Genomic DNA, 17,247 nt, shown 5'->3' on the forward strand with positions numbered 1-17,247 from the left:
ACTCGGAAGCGTAAGGGCAAGAACAGAAGACATTCTGAAACACAGTGAGGGACCCTTACAAATGCTGGAACATCTTAGAGGGAAACACAAGGTCTGCTGTTCCCTGCCTGTGGCCTGAATTCACGTGCAAAACTGTAGTGATTATGGTTGGCTTTTTGGGAGCCCGATCCTGAACGATGCCATGAGAAACAGTAAAAAACCTTGTTGGGTTTCGGTGCCGTAGACTGGTGCCAACTGCCAAGCAGAGATCTGATCTTGTAGAAGTTCCGTAATTGCGGGAGAGAGAGGACAGAACAGTGCAGGCACTGTCTTTGCCTTCAGGAATTGCCAGAGCCCTCTCGGAGCCCCAGCCTCCGGCTCCTAGGGGCTCGGGGTCTCCCAGTGTGGCCGGGGACCAGGTGACTGTGTGTCCTCTCCTTCATTCCACAAAGAATCTGCTTTAAATCTGCTCTGGCTGTTGTAAGAAATCCCTGGCCCAAGCTGGCGGGCTTATTCAGATGGCTGCCCAGGAGAGGGCAGTGTCATGCCATCTGACCAGGGCCACCAGGCCAGCTCCCAGGATGCCCCATGGTCTCAGGGCTTGCAGGCCTCTGAGCTCCTCTCACTTCCCGTTGCCAGTTGCCAGCCTGGGGCTGAAGGCCACGCCTGGACTAAAAGCCAGGCCAGGGCTCCCTTGGGATGGCCTCTCCTGGGTGCTGGATGTACAGACTCAAGGCAGAAGGGGGCTGGAGGCACCAGGCCTACTTCGCAGACCCGTGCCTGCTGTCTCCGGACCTCTGGGGACCTCACACCTTGACCTTGAACCTGGGGCCAGTAAGGTCATCCCGAGGGGGAGCCCCAGCACCAGGGGCAGCCAGCCCGATGTCCAGATTCAATGTCTCCCTCTCGGGATTGAAGCACAAAGCAGCTGCCCTGCTCATTAGCACATCCTAAAAGGGCCTGTCCCCGCAGGGCTGCTGGGCTTGCTCAGCAGGCCTCGGAGTGAGCAGTTTCTGGTGTAACATTCATGTTACAGGATGAGTAAGGGCTAACTTATGATTTATTTAAAAAATACCCCAGAATGCCTGTCGTGCAGTCCCACACATGCTCAGGGTGCTGGCATTAACCTGCTGCCCAGAGCAGGTGCCCCCAGGCTGGGGAGGCTGAGTCCAGGCTGTGACTGTGGCTCAGGGGGAGGCCGGCTGTGTCCTCCCGGCCTGGAAGGCCTACGTCCTGCCAAGCTGGACTCCCGGGATGCGGCCTCCGCAGGGCATGTAACAGAAACCACCTTCCTGCCTGTCCTTGGGGCAGGACACTGTCCCCCTCCCCTGAGTGTCCTCAACTTGAGGAGTGCCCCCACTGCCCTCAAGGCAGAAACCTTGGAGCCTGACTGAACTCTGAAACGAGCTTAGCCATGGTTTCACAGGCTGTGTTATCTGGGTGACACGACATGGTGAGAGAAACAGAAACACTGGAGGAGATGCACTGAAGTCCAGCCCTGGCGGTAAAGTGGCAAGAAGTAACAACTTGTGCTATGAGGAAAGAGAGCAAAATGACTCCTAAGACGGCAGCCCAAAGCTACCGGGCCCTGGCACGTGCCCCAGCGAGCCCACTCCTGGTTGGTACAAGCAGCATGCGCGCACATTAGCACTGAGACACCCGCTAGGATGCATGGGGCAGCCCTGTCCCAACAACAGGAGAGACGTCAGGCAAAACGTTCTCTGACATAAATCGTAGCAGTTTTCTTAGGTCAGTTTCCCAAGGGAATAGAAATAAAAGCAAATATAAACAAATGGGACCTCATCAAACTTACAAGCTTTTGCACAGCAAAGGAAACCATAAACAAAATGAAAAGACAACCTACAGACTGGGAGAAAATCTTGGCAAACTATGTGACCGACAAAGGCTTAGTTTCCAAAATATACGAATAGCTCATACAGCTCAATAACAAAAAAACATTCCAATCCAAAAATGGACAGAAGGCTTAGACATTTCTCCAAAGAAGACATACAGATGGGCAACAGGCACATAAAAAGATGCTCAGCATTGGTAATTATTAGAAAAATGCAAATCAAAACAACAGTGAGGTTCCACCCTCACACTGGTTAGAATGGCCGTTATTAAAAAGTCCACAAATAACAAATGCTGGAGAGGGTGTGGAGAAAAGGGAACCCTCCTACACTGCTGGTGGGAATGTAAATTGGTGCAGCCACTATGGAGAACAGCATGGAGGTTCCTTAAAAAACTAAAAATAGAACTGCCATATGAATCAGCAATCCCACTCCTGGGCAGATATCTGGACAAAGCTCTAATTCAAAAAGATAAATGCACCCCATCGTTCATAGCAGCACTATTCACAATAACCAATACACAGAAACAACCTAAAGTGTCCATCAACAGATGAATGGATAAAGAAGATGGGGTACATACATACAATGGAATATTACTGAGCCATAAAAGAGTGAAATAATGTCATTTGCAGCAACATGGATGGACTTATGGATTATTGTACTAAGTGAAGGAAGTCAGAAAGACAAATACCAATATGATATCACTTATATGTGGAATCTAAAATATGACATAGGGACTTTCCTGGTGGTCCAGTGGGTAAGATGCCACGCTCCCAATGCAGGGGGCCCGGGTTCGATCCCTGGTTGGGGAACTAGATCCCACATGCATGCAGCAACTAAGATCCCATGTGCCACAACTAAACATGCCACAGAGATCCCACATACTGCAACTAAGATCTGGTGCAGCCAAAATAAATATTTTAAAGAAATAGAATATGACACAAATAACTTATTTACGAAACAAATAGATTCACAGACAGAAAACAAACATGGTTACCAAAGGGGAACACAGGGAGGGATAAATTAGAAGTTTGGGATTAACAGATACACACTACTATACATAAAATACGTAAACAAGATTCTACTGTATAGCACAGGGAACTATATTCAGTGTCATGTAATGTACTGTAATGAAAAAGAATAGGTTTAAAAAAGAATGCATACATATGTATAACTGAATCACTGTGCTGTACACCTGAAACTAATGCAACGTTGTAAATCAGTAACAGGAAGGATGCCAGCCTCTGTTGAGACACCAGTGGAACCACGGGAGGACACAGTTCTGTCTACGCAGGGCCAGACCAGACAGGCACCCAGCGTCCAGAGGAGGGCAGTCTGGACTGTGAGATGGGACAGTTGGGGGGACTCCTGGAGGGCCGGTAATGCTCCAGTTCCTGATTGGGTGTTGGTTATATGGAGTCACTTTGTGACAAGTGACTTTTCTTGCACTTTTCTGTATATGGTATTCAGTATTTACAAAAAAAAAAAAGGACCTCTTCAGAAAGGTGTCCTCTATTAACACACCTGCCAGCGAGCTTATTGCCACGGCTGCCCTCCTCCCAGCTCCCTTCTCCTCCGTGAAGGCACCTCCTTTGCCCAGCGAGGAGCTCAGGATCCGCTGGCCTCAGACCCGCCCGCACGGCCCACACCCCGCCGGCTGAGCCGGGAGCCGCCTGTCCCTCTACTGCCTCCCCGAGCCTGCGGTGAGGGGTTTGGGGTCTCCCCCGCACACCCCATCTTTCCCTCTTCCGTCGCCTGGCACACGTTGCCCTGTCCAGGAGCACCGAGGGCTCTGGAGGCCCTTCTTGGTCGTTCTGTGACCCATCTCGTCACAGGTCCTGGCGTGCCCGGGGCACCTCCTCTGTCGCAGTGTGGGCCACACAGCATGCGCTCGGAAGAGCCCCGCCCCGCCCGCCGTCTGGGAGACACTGGTCCTCACTCACCTCTCGGGTTCTGCTGGAGTTCGCAGCACGCGTCCCGCCCCCACTTCGCTCAGGCTTCACAGAGCACGACTGCCAGGTGCTGGTCCCTCTGCTGGGCTGCACCGGTGGCCACGGCCTGTCGCGTGTTCTGTGTCCCCTCTTGGCAGCCAGCATGCTTCCCTCCCCGCGAGTGGCCAGGCTGCCAGGGGACAGCGGGGCCGGGGAGGCCTGGGGACTGGATGGTGAGACAGCCCACAGGCGGGAACAGGCATGGGACATGCCTGGTGACTTCCCCCGAAAAACCCCAAACCCCAGTCCACCTGGAGGTGGCCCTTGCTGGCTGTCACGGTGTCCGCATCACGCCCCCTCCCCGCCACCCCAGAGTTCTGTCTGGGTGTCTCCTGCGTGCCCGTGTGCCTTGAAGATGACGCGGTCCCAGCCTACAGGTCAGCTCAGACCCGCAGCCACAGGCAGACGCACAGAGATGATGGGACCCGCAGCCCGGCCAAGGCTCTGTTGAGAAGCCTCGCGGGGAGTCCTCCACTCCCCCTGAGGACCGAGCCATCCTGCAGACAGCAGGGCCTGAGGGACGGGCCCTAGGGCTTCCTTGGTGCCTGCCCTCCTGCACGGCTGCTTCCTCGGACAGAACGTCCCTTCCTCTCCACCGCCAGCTGGAGAGCAGCTTCGTGTGGCCCGCGGTGTGAGCAGCCCTGAGTGACACTGCTTTACGTGTTAACAACTCAGTCCTCAGCTGCAGGCTGGACTCTCCCAGTTCACAACCTCTGACCCAGTTCAACCCCTTTATTCTTTTTTTTATTTTTGGCTGCATTGGGTCTTAATTGCTGCGCACAGGCTTTCTCTAGTTGTGGAGAACGTAGGTTACTCTTCGTTGCAGTGTGCAGGCTTCTCATTGAAGTGGCTTCTCTTTTTGTAGAGCACGGGCTCTAGGTGCGCAGGCTTCAGCAGTTGTGGCACGCGGGCTCTAGAGTGCAGGCTCAGTAGTTGTGGCACAAGCCTCAGTAGTTGTGGCTCGCGGGCTCTAGAGCGCAGGCTCAGTAGTTGTGGTGCACGGGCTTAGTTGCTCCGCGGCATGTGGGATCTTCCCGGACCAGGGCTCGAACCCGTGTCCCCTAGCATTGGCAAGTGGATTCTTAACCACTGCGCCATCAGGGAAGCCCAACCCGTTTATTCTTAAATGGGAACTGAAGCCCAGACGGGGAAAGCCAACTGCTCTGGTCATGGAGCTCTTTTCTGAAACCAAGGTGCCCACTCGGTGAGGCGGGGGGTAGGGGTGGGGGGTGGAGGCAGCACCCACTCAGCGCAGCTCCTACAGGTCGGCAGACGCGCTTTGAAATCAAAGTGTGTGGGTTTGAGGGCTTGGTTTCTCAATAGCTATTTAAAGCCCAGTTACCAGATTACTTAAAAGCTACTGCCACTAAGGCAGAGAGCACGTGACCGACCCCCAGCCCCTCGGTAGTGAAAAGATGGCATCTCATCTCTTGAGATGGGACGTCCCAGGGCAGCTGGGTCCACCTCACTGGGTTCAGGAACATTTTCTGGTGGGTGGCTCCCAGGTATACCCTAGGTATCCTGGTGTTTAAACAAAACTCTACGTGTAACTGACAGTATTCTGATGGTTGTGTGTGTGTAAAAACTACATATAAAAGTGTTGGTGGGGGGCTTCCCTGGTGGCGCAGTGGTTGCGAGTCCGCCTGCCAATGCAGGGGACACGGGTTCGTGCCCCGGTCCGGGAAGATCCCATGTGCCGCGGAGCGGCTGGGCCAGTGAGCCATGGCCGCTGAGCCTGCGCATCCGGAGCCTGTGCTCCGCAATGGGAGAGGCCACAACAGTGAGAGGCCCGCGTACCACAAAAAAAAAAAAAAAAAAAAAAAAAGCGTTAGGCTGCTTTACCAGCTCCCACGGACCCCAGAGTTTGGCTGAGACAGAACATACTTTTCTCCAGTGCTATCAGCTGGTGTAAACAGTTTAGGAAAGATAAATGACCAGCCCAGTTGGGCGTAAGAACCTCTGAGATATGAAATTCCAGGGCTGTGTCTCCAGCCCTCAGGGGGTCCTGGAAGGGCCTCATCGTGGTACCTGCTTCTCGACCATCACCCTCTGGATCAGGTTTCTAAATGGAATCTCGTTCTCTCTTGTGTGACCTGTACCTGGCCGACTGATACAGCAGCCGCTCACTGTATGACTAGATGAAAATACAAATTTAAAATTAAAAACTCAGTTCCTTACAGTTGCACTCTCCACTTTCAAGTGCTCAGCCGCCCCTGCGTCCAGTGGCCACTCTGCTGGGCCGCCCAGTTCTGGAACATTTCTGCCTGATCCATAATCTCTCCGGGTTTGTTTACCGACACACAGATGATTGGATCCTGTGTCTGCTGCCTTTGCAAGAGGCCACGACGACTAGGTGGCCTATTAAAAACAGGCCTTTTCACCTGCTCCCCAGGGGCTCTCTTTGGGGCAGAGCTGGTCCTTCTGTCCACTCTGCTGTGCTCTTGGACTCCCGCTCTGACTTGGTAGCGACGAAACGCGGTAGCTTGTCTAACGGACAGGTTGTAGGCAGCGGAGGCATCAAGGGTGTACACCGCTGACAGTTGCAGCTTTTTCTTTGGCACTTTGCAGAGGATACTGAAATATTACTTCAAAAGATGAAGCGATAGAAATGGAATACGAATCAGTCATTATACCTCATGATGCATCTGTGAACGCCCTGTACTTACTTTTGGGTTATTACCGTCTTCAGCCCAAGGTTAGATGCACGTTTACAGACATGGAAAACTGAACATCCAAAAGAGGGTGACTGGGTGAGAGGCTCTGAAATGACGGATGGCAGCGCCTCGTTCAGGAAGTGCACGAACCTTGTGGCCTTTGATGATTTTTAAAAGCCAATTAATATTTTCTTGTGGCCTTTATTAATTAGCATTTTCCATTATTCTCCAGATCAGAACATAGTAACCTATTGGTACTTCTTAAACAGCACACAGGTGACGGTGGTACTTGTCTCATCAACGGAGTTCTGATGGAGGGACACCCACATGCTGCTGATCCGTGAGGATGAGAGGGGCGCAGAGGTGCTATTCATGGGCTCACAGGGTTCCTGCCACAGGCCTGCAGCTCATCACAGCCCAGGCAGCAGTGCTGGGGCTTGTTAGAAGCATAAATGCTTCTAAGGTGATATGAGAAAATGCTATGATCCCACCATGAGGTTGGGTGCTGGGAAGGGAGGGGAAAATATCTATATATCTAAATATATCAATATTTATCTATATCTCAAAGGAAATATAATGAAGTGTTAACAGGAGTTATCCTAGAAGTGAGACTATAAATAGAATTTTCTTTTTAATACTGTTGTATGTTTTCCAAATTTTCTACCCAAACAAAAATTCTCTGGATTATTTTTATGAACAGAGTGTTATTTTTAGAAGTAGTATTTAAAATGAGATGTAATGATTAGATGTTTTAATTTTTACAAGGAGACCCTGACCAAACTTGGACTTTGCTGTTTAGCCAAAACCTGTAGCTTCGACTGCCCACCGGTTTTAAAAGGAAACCTAATTTCAGCATATGTTTAATGTACCCAGCAAATGGCAACATTTGAGGTGAAAAAATATTAAAACATACTTTTGTTTACTTAAAGCATGGGATGGATAAATATTAATTTAAGAGTTCATCCTTATTTCTGTCTCAAGAGTGGGATAATTTATCAGTTTGATTATTTGCAAAGTAGAATTTTAGATAAAAATTTTACCATAAAGCCATTCCTTAATATAGTAGTCAAATCATAAAATATATAAATACCTCCATGAAAGGCAACTTTTATCTGTTTTTTAATCAAAAGTGGGAAGGGGGTGGTTTCTCAAATTGTAGGTACTTTAACAAACCATAAGTAACTTCGTCTTTAATTAATACAATCATACTTATGGGACGCTGATTATTTTTAATTATTCAGAACCTCCAAAATAAATATTTATATTTTCTAGTAGTTAAATGTGTAAGAATGTTTTTTCTTTCTAATGCTGGCGTGTTAAAGATCTAATGTATGTGCTCATTATATAAATTATCCAAAAAAAAAAAAAGGCTCCAAAATATGTAAACATGAGTAAACCAGACCTGCTCCCAGAGCTGAGACAGAACAGCACTCTCTCCCGTGTAGGTACCAGCAGTTAGTCACTAGCTCTATCAGTTCTTCCCCTTAAGTACTGACAGATCCTGTCGCCCCATCCCCAGCAGTGGACGGGACTCCTACCGTCCCCTCCCTGGATGACCGAATGCCGCCCGGAAGGATGGGAAAGGACGCAGTACAGCCCAGGCGGCCCGGCTCGGGGAGCGTCACCCCTGGCCTGCCCATCCCGCCGCTTCTCCGCCGTTGCCCCAACCGCGCCCAGCCACGCAGACCCCACGACACCGTCTGAAGGCTTTGGGTTTCATCAGAGCTCTTCCTTCAGGACTCAGCTCAAATGCTTGCCTCCAAGAAGCCACTTCTGATGCTTCCCAGGAGCCTGAGCCAGGGCCTTCCCCGCCTCCTGTCACCCTGCACCTTTTCCACAGCCCCAATAAACAGCGCTCACTGGATTCAGTTCCGGGGTTGATTCCTATTTGTTACCCTAGAGCATAGCCCAGGGCCTGGACCGTAATAAGCTCGTCAATAAATGTTCCATGGACGAGTTCCAGTGCGACCCGCAGATCCCCTCTACAAAGTGTACCTTCACGTGCCATGTGATTGGTACGCAGGCCTCTCACTGTTGTGGCCTCTCCCGTTGCGGAGCACAGGCTCCGGACGCGCAGGCTCAGCAGCCATGGCTCACGGGCCCAGCCGCTCCGCGGCATATGGGATCTTCCCGGACCGGGGCACGAACCCGTGTCCCCTGCATCGGCAGGCGGATCTCAACCACTGCGCCCTGTTTGTAGATTTTTTGACGATAGGCCCCCTATTTCTGTCTTGCAGGCTGGAAGGCCTTTTTCAGTCTTTCATTTTAGTGGCCTTTATTTTTTTATTTCATATAAGAATATTTAAAAGCTCTAGGGCTCCCCTGGTGGTGCAGTGCTTGAGAGTCCGCCTGCCGATGCAGGGGACACGGGTTCGTGCCCCGGTCCGGGAAGATCCCACATGCCGCAGAGCGCCTGGGCCTGTGGGCCATAGCCGCTGAGCCTGTGCGTCCGGAGCCTGTGCTCCGCAACGGGAGAGGCCACAACAGTGAGAGGCCCGCGTACTGCAAAAAAAAAAAAAAAAATCTACAAACAATAAATGCTGGAGAGGGTGTGGAGAAAAGGGAACCCTCTTGCACTGTTGGTGGGAATGTAAATTGATACAGCCACTATGGAGAACAGTATGGAGGTTCCTTAAAAAACTAAAAATAGAACTACCACACAACCCAGCAATCCCACTACTGGGCCTATACCCTGAGAAAACCATAATTCAAAAAGAGTCATGTACCACAATGTTCACTGCAGCACTGTTTACAATAGCCAGGACATGGAAGCAACCTAAGTGTCCATCGACAGATGAATGCTTAAAGAAGGTGTGGCACATATATACAATGGAATATTACTCAGCCATAAAAGGAAACGAAATTGAGTTATTTGTAGTGAGGTGGATGGACCTAGAGTCTGTCATACAGAGTGAAGTAAGTCAGAAAGAGAAAGACAAATACCGTATGCTAACACATATATATGGAATCTAAAAAAAAAAAAAAAGGTTCTGAAGAACCTAGTGGCAGGACAGGAATAAAGACTCAGACGCAGAGAATGCACTTGAGGACACGGGGAGGGGGAAGGGTAAGCTGGGACAAAGTGAGAGAGTGGCATGGACATATATACACTACCAAATGTAAAACAGATAGCTGGTGGGAAGCAGCCGCATAGCACAGGGAGATCAGCTCGGTGCTTTGTGACCACCTAGAAGGGTGGGATAGGGAGGGTGGGAGGGAGGGAGACGCAAGAGGGAGGGGATACGGGGATATATGTGTACGTATAGCTGATTCATTTTGTATACAGCAGCAACTAACACAACATTGTAAAGCAATTATACTCCAATAAAGATGTTAAAAAAAAAGAAATAGGGGGCCTGACCGGAGTGTCAGGGCAATGCTGGCCTCACAGAATGAGTTAGGAATTCTCTCCTCTCCACTTTTAAGGAAAGTCTGAGTAGGACTGGTATTAGTTCTTTAGACGTTTGATAGAATTCACCAGTGAAGCCATCGGGTTTTGGGCTTTGTCGGGAGACCTTAAGTTACCGGTTCGGTGGGGAGGGGCTTCGGGTGTGGAGCTCTGCCTGGAGGCAGCCCTGGGACCTCGCAGACCAGGATCCCCAGGGTGTGAGCTGAGGACCCCTGCACCTGTTCTGGGGGGCAGGGAAGCAGCTTCCACGAGGGCCTGCCACAGAGGAGGCGGGCCCAGGGCAGCCAGGCCACCCTGGGCCTCGGGAGAAAGCAGTGTGCTTGAAGCTCTGCTGCCCAGCAAGTGGGAAGGGGTAAAAAGGTGGGCACTGCGTGCGGTGCTGCTGCCTAGCTGGTCTCCATGCTTTTCAAGACAGCCTCCCGATACTGACAGTCTATTATGATCCAGCCAACAGAGAGGTTTAAAAATAAAGAGCTCATTTAAACTGCCAAATGCTTAATGATGAATATCATTACTGACTATATTGATATCTAAAACCAGGATTTTTCAATCTATCCATCCAGTGTGGTAAGAAGTGCACCAATGCTTTCTTCATTGAGCTTTGTCCACGTGGTAAAAATACTGAAAATTAAAACATGTTATTTTCTAAAATCGGTGCTGTTAGCTAAAATGTGTTTTCATTTGTAATTCCAGTGCTAGCTATGATTTGGGGGCAAGATTCTTTCACCCTAAAAGGCACTACACAGGCAGACCTCATTTTACTGCATTTCACTTGATTGTGCTTCACAGATGCTGCTCTTTTTTTTTCCTTACAAATTGAAGGTCGTGGCAAGGCTATAGGCATCATTTTTCCAACGGCATTTGCTCACTTCATGTCTCTGCATCACATTTTGGTAATTCTTGCAATATTTCAAGCTTTTCATTATTATTATAGTCACAGTTATCTGTGATCAGTGGTCCTGTGACTTGCGTTATCGAGATGGTCTGGAACCAAACCTGCAACATCTCTGAGGCCTGCCTGTACAACCTACATCCACGGAGCCGGGTGGTCATTATCAATGGCTGCTGACATCACGGAAGGAAACAAGCAGACGCCTATACCCACCACCACCGCTGATGAAATGCTCTACGAAACAAAACAGGCAAACTAACAAAACAACAACAGACTCTGATCAAGGCGGGAAATATAGAACAAAGGGGAACTCAGTAAAGGACACCATGTGCATGCAACCAGCAAAAATCCAGACTGGGGACACCCTCCAGGACCAGTAACCTGGGTTTTCTACAGAGAGATTACAAGGAAAAAGAGACAGGGGAGACCTCTAGATATGGAAAGACTCACCACGAGACTGAACCACCAATTACAATGTAGGGAGCTAGCCTGGGTCCAGATTTGAACAACTGTACTGTCAAGAAATTTTTAATGCGACAATCAGAAATTTGAAGTGACCAGGTGATGATATTCATGAATTATTGTCAATTTTAAAAGATATGATAATTGGCATTGTGGTCATGTGAGAGAAAAAAAGGATCTTTAATATATTTACAGATGAAATGATATGTCGGTCGTTAGCTTCAAATTGATCTCGGAGTGGGTGGGGGAGAGATGAAACAAGATTTATAAATGAATTGTTAAAGCTAACCTGGGGGACCAGGTCATTAGATTATTCTGTCCATTTTTATGTTTGAATTTTTCCATAAGAAAAAGTTGAAAATCAAAGCCAGGAGAAGGCACTACAGAGGGACAGGTCCCACCTGAACAATGGGCCTCATGTGCCTGGATTCTGAGCTTTGTGACATGCAAATTGGAAAGGTTTTTTTCCCCAGCAAAAGGAATTGTTATGCTTTCAGAAATGCCTTAAGATCATTTCCAAAGAGTTTGAATACTGTTTTAAAATATACTGGGGCCTTTAATAAAATAGCATTTCACATGTGCCCTTCCCAAGCAGTTTGTCCAGTTTTGACATCTACTGCTAACAAAATGGAAAAGCTCCATTTTCTTCTGAAAATAATTTTTGGAGTTAGTTGGGGTGATTTGCAAACAATCATGCAGTATGCTTATTTAAGAGGAGAAGCCAAAGGCATTTTTGAATCAGATTTCAGAACAGTGCATTTCCTGGACCGAAACACGTGCTTCGGCACGGTCCCCGACACCTGCGCTCGCACTGTAGCAACGATGGGCCCATCGTTGGGAGCACTCCCATCTCCTGTAAGCGCCCCCGCCCCTGCCCCGCTCAGAGCCGAACAGAGGCCCCCACTAGGGGTGACAACACACCCCATGGGAGGCATGGCTTCTGCACGCACCACAGGAAGGAGCACAGGATAACGAAGGGTAACGGAAAACAAGCAGAAACATCGGCCCAGGCTTACTGCACCGACGGCTCGTATCCCACTCCTCTCCAGAGCACGCTCACTTTCTCACTCTGCAAAACACCTCTGGCACCAATTCTCTTCTTTTGAACTTGTTCAGCACCTCCCTGCCCGCCCCGTCCGCTGGTGATCCGTCCTTTGGCACTGACAGACGTCCCCCAACACAGCCAAGTCTGTCCTCCCAGCTGCACCCGGGTCCTGGCCCTCGGCCTTCCCGTCGGCACAGTGGACCCGCATCCCTACCCCGGCCAGCCGGCTCCTCCCCGTGTGCTCTTCTTCCTTCTCAGTCAGCGCCTTTCCTCCATCCTTTCCCCCTTCTCTACTGTATAATCTACACTGAAAATAAAATTTAAAAAAAGACAAGAACCCCTCTGGAGGCTCCGCCACCCTGGAATCCTCACCTCCCTCCTCTGCTCCCTGAGGGCTCCGAGTCCACCACCCTCAGGGCTTTTAAACTTTCTGCTCCTTCTGTCTGGGAAGCTCCTCCCCTTGACCCCTGGGTCTCAGATGTCACCCCCCAGAGAAGTGCTCCGTTGCAGGCTCTGTCATGTGCTGCCCAGATTCCCTTCAGGACTGGGACTGATTCTGGCTGTGGGGAGATGGCCCTCGGCTGGCAGCGCTCCTCGGGAATCGCTCTGGCTGAGACCCCGGCCCCCAGATGCTGCCCCAAATCCAGGCAGCTCCAAGGGCCGTCCCAGCCCAGAGGTCTCGGCAGGGGCAGTGGAGGCTCCGGGCCAGCCTCTCCCTTCCGTACGGGGCCCGGGCGGCTCTCATCAGCACCCGCCCTCGTTCTCAGAGTCAGCTTCCCAGAACACCCAAACCCTGACCTCCATCCAAGAGGTCACCCGATCCCTCATCACCTCACCTTGCTTCATTCCTCCATGTAGCTTCTAGCATTGATATTTGTGTTAACTTCTCATCGTCTGCTTCTTATCACTAGAACCTAAGTTCCAGCAGAGCCAGGGGCTGGTCTTGTTTATCTTTGCGTCTCCAGAGCCCACACCGGGGCCTGGCCCAGAAGACAGAGTTGTCAGAGGAACAGACGAAGTGACTCACAGCCTCTGTGCCTCTTACCCACTTGTTTAGGATTACAGATAACGTACACACAGGGTTTACACAGCACACTTTCTGAAGGTGTAATGATCAGATCACTATGTTCAACCTTAAGTCTTCCTTCAGAAAACAATATGAAAACTGAAGAAAATGCAGAAAAAGGTCACTACAGGTCTAAAGGACTGCAGCCACGAACAAAAGCAAGGAGAGCTTAAAACCTGATACAATCTGGCAAACGATGGGCCTACTGTGTGTAAACTGTCATTTACAGATAAACTAAAAACAAAAGGGGGACTGAAGGTAAGGAAGCTGAAAGGCTGTGTGGCAGGGGAATCTGCAGGCCCTGGGAGGGAGTCTCCACCCTGCCTGGGGGTCAGCACCTTCCTGTATGGAGGGAAAAGCACCCCGCGTCACCAGAGCCTGCTGTTCAGGATCGCGGTACACTGGGCCTTACTCACAGGAGACGTGGTTTCTGGTTTGGACACTGGTGCTTTAAAGGTAGAAGCGTTTTGGGAAACCGCTCCTTTCTTTTCTGCAGCCGCCCCCGTGGACGAACATTCTAAGTAATCCGGTGGGGGGATGACGACGCTGCTTTTCTCAGATAAGTTCATCGTGCTCACGCTCCGTACTGATACCGAGCTAGCGAACAAGAACCAGAGGATACAAGTTAGATGAGACCTGGCCCCTGCACCCCAAACATCCCCAATCTCCTATGGCCAGAATTGCGGTGGATTAATAATCTAATACAGTGAGGGAGGAGGAGATTACCACACACACACACACACACACACACACACACTGTATATGACACTGCAGTGTTTCTGCTGACTTATAAATGTACACTCGAAAGAAATCCTTTAAAAGACATGACAAAAGAAAAGGAGAGGAAAACTGGCTCAATTAGGGGCTGGCTCTTAATTCAAGGAGTTCAATAAGAAAATACAGCAAATGCCTTAAGCAAAAGCATCGAGCACTTCGCACTAAAAAATCTCAGAATTTTAACATCCTAAAAATATTTAGGGGTGTCCCTGGTGGCGCAGTGGTTGGGAGTCCGCCTGCCGATGCGGGGGACATGGGTTCATGCCCCGGTCCGGGAAGATCCCACATGCCGCGGAGCGGCTGGGCCCATGAGCCATGGCCGCTGAGCCTGCGTGTCCGGAGCCTGTGCTCCGCAACGGGAGAGGCCACAGCAGTGAAAGGCCCGTGTACCGCCAAAAAAAAAAAATATATATATATATATATATATATATATATATATACACACACACACATATATATATATATATATATACATACACATATATATACACATATATATACACATATATATTTAGTTTCATTCCTTGGCCACTGGCAGCTGAGCTATTCTGCAAGGGACAGAAACACACAGATGGCTCAGAGCAAGTATAATGGAAGGACTTGGGGGGGGGGCATCAGGTGCGGCATCCGCGGTCTGCTGGGGACAGCGGGATGGGTCAGGATGGTTGCTCTGACATGGGAAACACTGTGGCCAAGGTGGTTTGTGGTCAAGACGATGCCACGTTCAGTTTGGACATGTTTCTGAGGACCCACACCACATACAAACATTCACATCTTGGCTGGGAGAGACCTGCCTGGGTTAGTCTAGTCTTGGGTCCACCACTTCCAGCTGCTTGAGCAAGTTATTACACCTTTCCGTGCCCCCATCTTCTCAATTTTCAAGCAGGGACCTATCTCACAAGGTTGTATGATGATTCAATGACCTGGTCAGTGTAAGGCACTTTGGACAGTTCCTAAGTGATGGTGATAATGATCATTATCTGGATGGGATACAGGCGTGAGGGGGCGGTGTTGGCACAGAGGTGCTGAGTGAAGCCCGCTGATGTAATTCAAGCTTAGGGGGCAGACACGGTGGCCCAGGAAGCACCGAAAAGGAAAAAGGGACTGAGGGCAGATCCCGAGGACACCTATGTCTAAGCACAAGGCAGAGGAGAGATCTGAAAGGGTACTGAAGATGGATGGGTGGTGAGGTGGAGGGAAAATAAAGAGTGCAAGGGCAAGAGAACATTCCAGATAAAGTATTCATCAGTGTTAAAGGCTGCCGAGTAAGACCAAGACAGAGCACAAGGGCCTTGGATTCAGCTGCGGTGGGAGGTGGGGAGAGTGCTTCTGAGGCTAAAGGGGGGTTCTGGGGCGCGTCTCTTTCCAGCAGATGGTCAGTGAAGCGCGTGGGCAACAGAAGTCAGGAAGGAAGCAATCATGGAGCAGCAATCCCCCGCAACCCCCCACTACTCCACACCATCTGCGGCTTCCCCGTGGGCTGTGCTACACATCCAGATTAATTCCGACACGCCTGAGAACACGAGGTCGAGGTGCATTTTCTGCCCCTGGGCCATCTGAGCCACAGGCAGGTCCTACCTTGGCCCGGGCACGCTCACGGTCTCCTTCTCGTTTTCCTCCAGCAACTTTGTGTATGACGACGGGAACCAACCCCTCCTGCAGGTGAAGAGTGGGGAGAAAAAGACCTTGCTGGGATGCTCCCAGCAGACAAGCAAAGCATAAACACACCCAGGAACGCTCGGTCACAGCGCAGGGGCCGGAACGGCTCGGTCACAGCGCAGGGGCCGTGGCCGGGCCACTCTCATCGCAGTCTCTCATATACAGAATTACTTTTATTTGCATTCCCTTTTTGTCTTTGGTTTCCATATTGGTTTTACTTAATACCTGAATAATCTACACAGAAACGTGACTTAACCTACTTCCTGTAAAGCTTATGCACGTCCAGTTGAAATGATGACACCGGCATTTAAACTATTCACATGCTAAATCTTAACAAAGTATATCTTGAGAAATCTGAAGTCACGTGAAAAAAACATTTAAAACTACTTTCAGAAGTGACTCCTATTTATTTACGCATCAAATTCATCTATATATGCACACACATACAGAAAACAGTTTGGGAATGACTGGGAATAGAACGACTGCAGTTAACTGTAACTGTCACTAAACTATGAACCTAACTGTGGTGAAAATGCTAATCTGCCCACAAGGAAGACCTGCTACGAGGAGAGACAGCAGCCCTCTCGGCGTGGGACCGCTGGACCCCGTGTGGAGGCCCCTCCCGAGACCTACACTTTGGTGTCCTCATGCTCTCCGTACAGCCAGCCGTCCTTCTCCTCGGAGATGAGCAGCGTGATGACATCTCCCTGCGTGAAGCTAAGTAAGGTCTGGTTCGCGCCGGCCGTGTGTGGAAAGATGGTTTTCACTTTCTGCTTTTTTACCCTGTTCAGTCCAGTGGCAACAGAAACCGATCGCTGTAAACTGGGGTCATCTGAAGAACCTGTCAAAAATGAACCGAGCAGTGATGGCTTTTCAAGGAAGGATGATCAGGCAAGTTCAAAGGAGCCAAGCCCAGGAAACCACCCGCCCCCATCTCTCCAGCACACTCATTCCACTGAGACACCAATTGGATTATATTTCCACACCTCCACCCATGTCTGGATGGACAGGGACAGCAAGGGACAGCAGCAGAGCCATGGCCCGAGGCCTCTCAGAGGAGGATCCCTGTGGCTAAAGGCTCTTTTCCAGACCGAGAGGATAAAGTAGTGTAGCCAAGCTTCATCTGCACTGATTCAATCAGGATGGCTCTTAAAGAGGCAAAGTTCTCCACCACCAAGTGGCCCACTGCTTTCCTTGCCGCACTCCCCCACAACAAATCACAAGGCCTGTGCCACAAAAAAGAGAGAAACTGGAAATGTAGACGTTCTTGCTGCCATGGCTGCTCACCTGCGAACGTGGCAGGGATGTAGTGAGGGTGAGTCACGTGTATTGGCCCCTCCTCCTAGGTGCCCGTGGCAGAAGCAGGAACCAGATGGAACCAGATGCGGGTGGCCTGGCTCCACGGCCTAACGCTGCACTCCGTCATGTCTCAGCTCAACGCAGGCTGATATCTACCAGCACTA

The 17,247-nt window shown here is 50.1% G+C and overlaps 1 protein-coding gene across 3 annotated transcripts in view; it reads right to left on the minus strand.

The window, feature by feature from the left end:
• BAIAP2L1 (BAR/IMD domain containing adaptor protein 2 like 1) overlaps positions 1–17,247 on the minus strand; it is an 88,580-nt gene that overhangs the window by 2,950 nt on the left and 68,383 nt on the right. For 2 of the 3 annotated variants that reach the window (XR_004024562.2, XM_022587741.3), the window contains exons 10-12: positions 16,418–16,625; positions 15,704–15,781; positions 13,765–13,945 (exon numbers count right to left, since the gene is read on the minus strand). Coding sequence is in view for 2 of the 3 variants with exons in the window: in XM_022587741.3 (XP_022443449.2) it covers positions 13,765–13,945; positions 15,704–15,781; positions 16,418–16,625 (467 nt within the window). In the remaining variant the exon portion in view is untranslated. The remainder of the gene's footprint in view (positions 1–13,764; positions 13,946–15,703; positions 15,782–16,417; positions 16,626–17,247) is intronic. The other variant, XM_089895651.1, reaches the window with a different exon arrangement.

Source organism: Delphinapterus leucas, chromosome 15 (genome assembly GCF_059928025.1).
Source record: "Delphinapterus leucas isolate spDelLeu-1000000601 "Yukka" chromosome 15, BTC_Dleu_Yukka2, whole genome shotgun sequence".
Lineage (NCBI taxonomy): Eukaryota > Metazoa > Chordata > Mammalia > Artiodactyla > Monodontidae > Delphinapterus > Delphinapterus leucas.